Genomic DNA, 10617 nt, shown 5'->3' on the forward strand with positions numbered 1-10617 from the left:
AGTTTTTTTTAAACCAGGAACTGTCTGTAAATGTCACTAAAAAAAATGTATGTGTAAATAGTGACTGCTTTTATTTAAGCCAAGAAAATATGAATGATGATAAACTATATTTTTTAAACTAATATTGTTGGTATGTTGTTTGCCTCTGTATCTCACTGAATATTAAAGATTGCCGTTATATTTTGTCGGTTCTGTGCTTCTTTATCTACAAAGCATTCTTCTTTTATTTTATATTGATAGGAAAATAACAGTTGAATTGAAGTATTACATCAGATGCTACCCAGGATCAGGATCTGAACCATCTTGGCTGCATCGTCTGGTTATGTCTGACTCAACTGCTGCTTTCCAAAAAAAAATACCCAAAACATCATAAAACAACATCTGTCACTACACAAAACCGGACTTGTTTGTAAACTTATTTATTTTATCAGTGTCTCGGGGGGAAAATATGACAAATACAATAAGTCCAGATGATTTATAAGAAATTTCTCATATGCACAATATGTACAAACACGTTCATTAATTCAGTGATTTGTAAAATCAGCAACTACTAACACTATAGAAAAGTAGAAAATCTTCATCTTCTTGTGGCGTAGATTAAAGAGGGAGATCGTTTCCAGTCACTGATGTACAATAGTGACCAGGAGCTGAGCTGCTCAGAGCTCATTGTGCTCGAGTCCCTCACGAAAAATCTTATTGGACAAATCCTGCATGTGTTTCTTCATCTGAAATTAAGACAAAGAATCAACAGTCAGCTTCAAGATTCTCTCCTTAATTATTAAATTCCTGTAGCTCTGTTGTTGACTTTATGTTGTGTATTAGATATTTGGAGCAAATATGATCGACCTTGGCAGACATACATACATAATTTATAACAGCTTAAACATTTTTTCTTTTTGTGAGGTTGGATTACAAAATACAAAATCTAAATATCCTAGCCTACAACAGGAACTAAATAAAACAAGTTGTAAACTTTGTTCTTATTTCTTTGCAACTGCATTTTCTCAGCACTAAAAACATCATTCTGATCCAATTTTCCTTGACATTTTGCAGGATTTTATGAAGTAAAAAATAACACTACTTAAATATTCCTCCTTACCTTGTAGCCCATCTCCCGGGTCTTCTCAGCGAGGGAGTTGTACTTGTCTTTGTTTCTCTTAATGTGCTCTTTATCTCCTATCGCCTCCACATGCTGCAGCTTCTGGTGGGACAGCTCCAGCTGCTCCTGGTAATGACTGTGCTTCTCTACCTTGGTCTCAAAGTGATGCAGCTCTTCCTAAATGACCAAGGAAAAGAGGTCAGTGAACACGTCTCGGTGCAAGTTCAGATCACCATCTATAACATGCACAGCTGCACAGGGGATCCGATATGCATCTTAAGTCGCAACTAGAGAGGAAATGTCACACAGAAAAATTGTCGCTGAATGTTTCCCTGTGATACAGCTGATCTTGGAGCCAAGTGTCTTTAAAAAGTTGAAATATAAATTCAGTTCTTCACTGCATTAATCTACCCATGGGACAAAAAGGTGACTAGAGTACAGGCAGAGATAGGAGAGTGGAATATTTTCAAATATATTTTATTTTAAATGAATAATGCATAAAAGGTGGTCATAATCAAGATCTCCTCCATCTACTTTTTGGATTACCAACCACAAGTAGTCCTTAGATACCATTTTTCTGTTACCAAAACTTGATGAAAAAGTTTCTAAGGTTCTATTCTAGGACATGCAGTCTGATGAAGTACTCTTGAAGTACTAACCTTAAGAGAGTCCAGCTCGTCTTCGGTGAGGTTGGCTCTCTTGGCAGCCTCCCATAGTTCAATCACACGAGGCTCCCGGAACTCTACAGAGGAGGAACAGAGAGAAAAACGAGATAAACAATCCGTGGAGACAGCTCCCAGCCACATCAATAGTTGCCCTCTCAAGAGGGAGGTGGCTTCAAAAGGCGTCACAGCAGTGACACAGATGTTTTATGAGATAAAGCCAGTGCAACAAATTAACCTGGTTGTTCAATCATTTGGTCTTCACAGTCAATACGAAGGAGAAGCAAAGTGGACATCTGAGCTAAAGCTGCTACCACTCCTTCAATTTGCACTAATAAAAGAACCAGGCAAAGAAAACAGAAAGAGGGTGATTTAATTTGTGCTTGGGTGAAAAACAACCTGGAGGAGGAGTGAGCAGGATGTAAAGCAGTCAGTATGAATCAGCAGATGTTACGCTGCCTTTGTCTGAACTCTACGACAGACTGAAACCTCACCTCTTACACCTCAAAACCCCTGCAGTTCACACGATCAAAAGCAGCACAGAGCAAAGAGACTGAAATTATATTAAAATGAATTTAGGAGAGCGTAATGAATGACTTGATAGCACAAGGACAAGTTGCTTTACATCAGAGGGTGGATGCAGCACAAGTGGGCTGATTTAAATAGCTCTCTATCATACAACTATTTTCCATTTAGAACCACAAAACAACGCTCAACAACTGTGACATAGCACAGTTACTATGTGTTCAAGTCAGGGCTGCAAAAATCTAAATCATTCTGTCAAATCATAATGTCTATTGAAATTTGGACGAGTTGTCCTTGTTGATGTGTGTGATTGGTGGTTATTCAGTACATTTTTTACTTCCTGGTGTGATATATTCTGCCAACTGGAGGACTATGTCCCCTTTTTGATGACTGAGATGCAGAAAGAGAGAAAGTGTGTCTATTGTCTCCCTCACCACTGTCTTCAGTGAAGCCCTCGTGGCTGAGTTTACGGAGGCGCTCGAAGCCCTGGTTGAGGTCTCTCATCTTGTGCTTCAGGTCTGTGTGCTTCTGGTGCAGCACGTGCTCTTTGGCTTCACCCTCCAGGGGAGCAATCACGTTCTTATGGATTTCTGTTGAAACAATCAGGTGGAAGCAAATACAGGGATGAGAGGAGGTGACAGGACAGTGGGATCACATAGGAGAAGAAGAAGGAGCAATAAAAGGTCGAAAAAAAGCTATTTCACAGGTTTTTTTTTTCATGGCACTCTTTTTTGAACATATATCAGATTTATGTTTTCATGAGAGTTTTGAGGAGCACATGAGCCGAGGTTGTGAGTAGAGGTAGACTGATGAATCAGTATAGCTAATTAATCAAGCCAATTGTTGACATTTTCACCTGATACATTTAAGTTCACGCATTGTTGTCATCAGAAATTTGATTAGGACTGCTCAGCTCACTTTTCATCTAAAAGTTTGACAACGTTCAGTTTTTTAATGTATTTAATATTTAGTTTATGCATTATTTTATTTAGAATATGTATATGCACTGTAGTGGATATAGACTTTATGTCAAAAAACATGTTTGCATAAAAATAATCAAATCAAATCAAAGCACTCACGGACTTTAAAGTTAAAAAAAGTTAAAAGTTTCAGGGCTTATGGCATTTTAAAAGCATTAAAACACACACGAAAAAGCCTTTTAACTTGCCTTGAATTTCTCTGGATCATGAGTTGATTTTTCTGGAGATAATAGCACCTGAGGTTTAATGGACTTCAGCAGTGCTCCTGCCATCTCTCTATTGTGACAACTAAATGTTTAAGTTGTGCAATTTTGTTTATCATTAGTAATTATTACGTTATTATTAAACTGCTATCTCTATCAGATGAACAAATCAGTCAAACATATCAGCCTCCCTCAAAAAAACTGGCAAAATATCAGCCATCTGATTTCAAAATCGACATCTGCCATAAAAAAAAAGAGCCCATAATGGTCAACCATTCGTCATAAGCCTCCTGCGTGTCTAACCCTTGAAGCTAAAACACAAACAAAGGCCACTGGACAGCACAACATGGACTGTTGGAATCAAAAGAAAACAAAAACAAAATAAAGTGAAGTGTGGAGTGTGTACACGCAGGTAGTAGATGCACACACACACACACACACACACACACACTCCCCTCCAGGCAATGAGTGATTGGCTAAATGTTTAAATGCATCGGGCAGAAAAATACACTTGGCTTGTTTGGCAGAAACATTGGCACTGTGGAGCATTAACGAAAAAGCTCTGGCACGGAATGTCTGCAAGGTGTCAATCATATCCAAAAGAGACGTGCCCGTCTCCCCATGCGTCTCTCACACACAGTGAGACCTGCCAGCTTGACTTGAAACTCACTACCTTGACACAATGTGACAAGCAGTGATGGAGCACAGAGGGGTTTGGGGGTGTGATACCTAGCAATTACATACCAGAAGACACAACAAAACACAATAAGTATTTCACACTTAGCCCTCGGCAATATCTGCAAAAAATTAAAGCTGCCCCTGTGGACTTCTGAGTAATTACCAAAACAGTGCACTCTATGACCTAGTTTTCTCTCCTGGGAGACAGAGAGAAGCAGTAATAGTACAACATAGTACTGATGTTGTCTCTATAGTACTGGATATATAGTATATATAACAGGATATAATTTTCCTGTTATATATCAGTCTTTTAATGCAGGCAGGTAATCAGGCAGCCCCACAGGGAGCGCTTAATAGCTATTGGTGGAGCACACATTTATTTTCAATATCACACAATCACATTTGCAGAACCCATTTCTGAAACTTCTTGTGGGCTTTACTATGTGTTTTCAGCCTGTGGGTCACTGTTTGTGCAGCGTGGGAATGTCACCACACACAAAACAGAACAATGCTATACTGAGAGAGTCCCACATAGAGTTGTCTTAATAAGGAACGTGTGAACTCATTTGACAATGGTTAGAATGTAACAGACATTTGTTTTTATTTGTATTTAAATGTGATGTGTTAATCATTGACAGCAAAGGGGGGTGATTTATTCAGGCAGCTCACCCTCAGTCCTGCTGATGGTATCCATGAGGATATTGTACTCATGCAGCTTGTCTTTGTGGTGCTGGAACTCCCTCTTAAGGCTCAGCAGCTCCTCGCTGGAGAATTTCCCTGAGCCTTGAGCCTGCGACAGACAAAGTCATCAGAGACAGACAAAGTACAAGGTAGCAGAGTAAACAGCTTGTCTTTTTTTACACAAGACAAACAGAACACATATATATAATAATATAATAATATTTTTAAGGCATCTAAAATACAGCAAACAAAAAACATACACTCTAGTCAGTAACTTAATTATACTAATACTAATTTTCTTATGATTTAGAACCAGAGCGTCAGTCAACTCGTAACATTGTATTGTATGTCTATGTCTGTCAGGACATACAATTAAGTATTGCAAAAGAAATGTTTTTTTTTTTTTATACCAGATATTACAATAACAAATGCAAGAGCAAATATGTATAGTGTAGTATAAAGTATGTATATGTATAGTGTAGTACAGTATGTAGTAAGTTTTCTTCCAGGTGAAAGTTTTTGCCAAATCTGAATAAATTCCCTTGAGTCGTTTCTGTGATAAAGCGTTAGAATGGTGTGTACTTATGGATGGATAGACAAAATGAAAACATACCACATCCTCCCTTAGCTGTTACTTAACTCGTGTTTTGCAACTCAAGGCTTGCATTGCATCATTTGGAAGACTACGAAGTGGATAAAACTTTTTTTTCCTAGCTTGTTATATATCGTCAAAGCACAGGCCTTTGAAAATAAAGATGAGTTTTTATGCTTTATGCTTTGAAACAAAAAATTGCGTGATACTTTGAGTTATATTCAAAGATTACTGGAGCAAAACACTCAGAGACCTCAAAGCTTTTCACCCTGCAAATCATTTGGTGTATTTATGTAACTGTTGTGGTAAGATTTTCCTTCACCAATTGCAACTTGCAACAAAATAGGAATAAACATCTCATAATGAAACTGTGGGGGAAAAAAGGGATGAAATCAAGACATCCTCAAACATGGCAGAAATAATTGTACTTTCTCCTGCCTTTGCAAACTGTTTCAAACACACACCTTGGTCCAGAGTTTGTCCAGCCTGGGATCATCAAACACGTCTCCCTCTTTGGTCTCATGGTCCTTCAGTGAGTTACTTTCCATTGGTCGAGTGTCCCTTTTTCCATCCATCCCATACTTGGCCAAGATCACTGGAAAACACAACAGATTTTCATGTTTTACTTGAATGAAAATACTTGTACTTTTACTTTTACTACAGTGTTAATAATGATGCTGACACGAGTCTGTGAGTAGCTGAATCCGGCATGAGAGGAAGCTGTATGATACCCAAGAGAACCTACAGCGACTACAGCGAACACTGTACATTCATCATTTAAAACATGAAACTCTAAAAGAGTTTACATCAAAAATTACCCAGAGGCACACAGCTTTGACAGAAGCTCATTATTTCCAGAGTCTCCAGCGAATTAGCTGCTGAGAATGAGCAAAGCAGGCCAGCAAATAAGGTTTAGAGTTGGGAAGCTGGTGAGAGCTTATTAAAACATACTATCCTCAAATTACTTCATCATTTTCATTATTATTATTTTCAACACAAGTAGCATTATGTGAATTTTTTTAGATTTAAATGTCCATTGTGTAAGTAATTTTTTTATGTATTAAGCCATTAAATGACCATGATGGGTCATCAGAGAATGAGAAAACATATTACATTGAAATACTTGCTTCACTACTTGCTTCATTAAAAAATGTAGATGGCTGAAAGTGGAGAGGAATTTGACGGGAGATGAGGTTGTGGATAATTTTCTCTTGGAAGGGTAAGCAAGTGATAATAATGCAGTGTTTACTCAGAGCAGACGCACTATCTGGCAACCCATGACAGCCTTGAGTCTGGGGTGACCGGTAACTCTGCCCATTTTCTTGTATTTTAATTCCAGTGCACAATTTGAACAATTTTGGCCTATGGTTTATATTACGAGTGTGAACACAACACAAAGTTGGACTTTGTTCTGAAGAAGCTCCACACTCATCATTACTCTGCTCCAGTAAACTGTTATTGCAGTAGCTGATTCAGCATCATCTCAGCACTGTAGTAACCCATCAGTGTCACTTATTAACTACTGGTCCTTCATTAGGGGAGCGCCCATGTGCAGGCGTCTTGTTAAAAATCCTCATAAACCGGGTGCAAGAACATGACGAGAGTCTCTGTGGTACTGCTGGGCTTGTATTCTTTATATTCCATTTAATTTCAGCAAAAGTTCATGACCCTTTTATTCGCAGACTGTGCAAAAGTACAAAGAAAAGTTTACATTCCCAGATCAACCAATTTATAGCTAATAAGGTGTCTGTATTCATCTCTTGGCATCTTGAAGAAAAGAGAGACACAAAGAGAAACCAAATTTGAGCCAATTTGACAGAGTGCACTTCAGAGGGGAGATGGTGAGTTGAGGTCTTGCATTGAGATTTATATCTAGCCTATGAAGAAGAAGAAAGAAACTCTGCTCTTCTTATTAGAGTTGGAAGGTCATTCCTCCACCAAGATTCAGTCCATTTTAGGTGGACAGACAAAGGAACAAAAAGCCACTGGCTGTTGGCACCAGAATGCTAAATAGCCCGGTCTACAGTTGGCTAGGTGTCTGCCAATAGGTGCTGAGGGAAAGATCTCTACATACACTCATAGACCTGCTCTAGGGTTTAATCATGATTTGATTAAGCACCGTCTCATTGTGCCTGCCCTGACCCTTTATTATCAGAGGAAACTGCAAGGACACTAACCATGTCAAAATGATCAAGGCCTGTGATGAATAATTAAAGGTACAATAAGTGCAGGCACTTCAATTTCTTCAATACAATATCAACAGGATTCACACTTTCATTTCCCAAACCTAAAGGGTCGGGTAATGTGCCAAGAATGCTTTCTACAGGACAATGAGGTCCATAATGAAATGCACATTTCTTGTTTTGTGAAATATTTATTCCTTCCATGTTTAGTTTCTAGCAAAATCAATTACACTTAATGAAATCCGCAAGTATTGGTATACAGCTTTATTTACTATTTCAAACAGTGACTCTGTAAACATCCATCAGCAGCAGTCAGACCTTGACAGGGTTGGTATTGGATGATAGAACATTTATTATTCTACCTGCCAAATGCAAGAGTTTATCACATATGCCCCCATGTAAAAAAATAATGTATTCATTAGTGCTAGTGGAATTAATTACTTGTCAAAATTATAAAAAATTCAGCACAGAGGGAGACTTGTGATTAAATGCTGAGGAAAACGTGAATTTAGGTTAAAGCGAGGATACAATTCAGCCTTTTCTTGAGGGCAATCATGATTAGACTGACTTACCATTGAAGTTACGTCTGAGCTGGGCCTCTTTCTCTCCATTTTCATCCAGACCCTCCATCTTTATCTTCTTCCACTGCAGTTCATCTTTTTCGTGGATCTTTAGATCACTGTGAAGCTCAGCCTGCCGCACTGGGGACAACTTCATCTATCAGAACCACAGCGAGAATAAACATTAGTAAGACAGAAGGAGGAAAACATATGGGCACAGAGACTGAGTAGTGGATAATGAGGAAAAACAGACAAAATTAATGACAGAGCAAAAACACTGAGTGACAACTACAAATTATGTTGGGAAGTAAGTAATTATACTGTAGGATAGTTGATAAATGGAATTGTAGAAGCTTAGCTCTTTGAGAAGCCTTTTATCAAGCAGAGATATAAAGTTATCAACATTATTGAAAACTTCATTCTAATCCCTTCGATACCTTGATGACAGACCGCACTGGTCTGAAAATAGGGCAGGTCACTATGAAGAGTAAGTCAGCTCTGAGTTTAAAAACTCTTATAAAGTAAAGGCTAGAAACTTAAGTTGTCTAAAGCGTGGTGACTCATTACTAATTTTGTTTCTACTACTGTGACCTTTGCGTACCAGAAAGAATTTTGATCTTCTTCACGTAGCAAGATTGCACGTCAAAATGCTAAACACAGACTCTGGCTGGTTTGTCCTTTTGGGCTACTGTAGAAACATGATGGTGCAAAAAGTCAGACTCCATAAACCCAAGGCCTGTGTGTAAAGTACATATAAAAAGCTTGTTCCTAACATTTTTAAACCAGTACACAATTATAGTGCATAGTACACATAGTACATTCAATGTCAAGTATGTCAATAAACCCTCCTAAATGTATACACTTGATAACGTTTCTTATTGCACTTTTATTTATAAAATGTGTTCCTTTAATTTAAAACAACTCATTTAATAGTATATCCCCTTGTCCTTTCAGCAAAACACAAGAGACACCCTGATGTTTCACTTTTCTAGATTCCTTAGTAAAACTTCATCAAAGTAATAGCACTTTTTTAGTAAAAGTGATAATAGTAATAGAAATAATAATGTGAGCTTGGTCAGTTACTGCAGTAGTGCAATAGAGAATGAACATGCTGAACTAAAGACACAATGCACAAATGTATTTCTTTTTTTATGTATTCATGTATTTAACTGCAATGATGTAATATTTGCATTTTCTTGAACATCGTTCAATTATCGTAAACAACATTTATAATCACCATAAGTTATTTGTATCTTTTGCTGATGTTACCATACATTTCCAGTGTTCTGTTGTGCTTTTCTACATCTACTATTACCACTTATTATCTACTTATATATATACTCTTGGTGCATTCACCTTTTTAAAAATCTGTGTATTTTCCAGTGAACTACTGAAAAATAACATGGTATATGTTTATATTTCGTTGTTAATGGTTGGCTTCACTAACCATAACCTAGCCGCAGCTACTCGTGCTAGCTACATGCTAGCTACAGCTGAGGGTGGCTTTCACCACACAGACTTAGTGATTTATTTGTTGTTGTTGTTGTTTTGTTAAACACGTACCCGTTTAGCTTTCTCCCACACTTGGTTCAGCTTTCCTATCCTGAACTCCACCGTCGCTCCATCACTACCGCTCGGCTTAGGCTCGTTCACGTCCCGAGAGTATTTCCCCGCCATTACACAAACACTGAGACACAAAGCGACAAATAAACACTGCAGCTGCATTTTCAAAACAACTCTACACCACCACCAACAACAAGACAGACGAGGAAAGCAGCAGATATGCGCGAATAATAGCAGGGAAACACAGTGACTGTGTGTTGTTGTGGCTAACTGGAGTGCCACACAAGTCATGTGCTCAAAAGAGGAGGCACCTTATGCGAGACTTGCATTATGGGATATGCAGTTTTCTGCCACGGCTTTTTCAATACTAATAAACCGTGAAACGACCTTCTTTCAACTACAATCGTTGTAACGGAGCGCTGCGTCGTTTCCTGGCAACGACAGCCGCAAACTCCCAGAGCAAATAGAAACGCTCCACGCGAGTAAGTGCCGGGATGCTGCGCATGTTTCAACGTTTGTTGGTAATAATGATGACGATGCTGATGCTGATGCTGTGTCGGTTTACAGTAATAGTTGAGTCAATGTGACAGTTAGTGTTAATAATAACACAGGGGAAGACTGAATAGTGCCCATTACACACATCAGCCATTTTGATGTGTTTTATAAGGAAAAGCTCAGGTGTTATTGATCACATAAATAATGTATCTGCTCATTGCTATTATTATTAGTCATTCATTTATTCATTGTGTATGACTTTATCACCCACATGAGGGTCATGTGGATCTATCTATCTATCTATCTATCTATCTATCTATCTATCTATCTATCTATCTATCTATCTATCTATCTATCTATCTAACTATCTATCTAACTATCTATGTTCTCAGACTT

The 10617-nt window shown here is 38.1% G+C and overlaps 1 protein-coding gene across 1 annotated transcript; it reads right to left on the reverse strand.

Annotated features, from left to right (window-relative positions):
* Positions 1–403: 403 nt before the first annotated feature.
* Positions 404–10029, reverse strand: lrpap1 (low density lipoprotein receptor-related protein associated protein 1). Its single transcript, XM_058641074.1, has 8 exons — positions 9727–10029; positions 8176–8320; positions 5885–6015; positions 4817–4937; positions 2721–2876; positions 1759–1841; positions 1100–1276; positions 404–725 (listed from the first exon to the last, which is right to left on the reverse strand). The coding sequence occupies exons 1-8, from the start codon at positions 10015–10017 to the stop codon at positions 657–659; spliced, it is 1173 nt and encodes a 390-aa protein (XP_058497057.1). The 5' UTR covers positions 10018–10029; the 3' UTR covers positions 404–656.
* Positions 10030–10617: the final 588 nt, after the last annotated feature.

This window comes from Solea solea, chromosome 10 (assembly GCF_958295425.1).
Source record: "Solea solea chromosome 10, fSolSol10.1, whole genome shotgun sequence".
Classification (NCBI taxonomy): domain Eukaryota; kingdom Metazoa; phylum Chordata; class Actinopteri; order Pleuronectiformes; family Soleidae; genus Solea; species Solea solea.

Bases quoted from the DNA above. Each gene is read 5' to 3' on its own strand.
- lrpap1 (XM_058641074.1), bottom strand. From the start codon at position 10,017: ATGACTTGTGTGGCACTCCAGTTAGCCACAACAACACACAGTCACTGT. The intron at 8,321-9,726 runs GTACGTGTTTAA...TGGTTCTGATAG, and splicing joins TGTGGGAGAAAGCTAAACGG to ATGAAGTTGTCCCCAGTGCG. The intron at 4,938-5,884 runs GTGTGTGTTTGA...TGTCTGTCGCAG, and splicing joins TGGACAAACTCTGGACCAAG to GCTCAAGGCTCAGGGAAATT.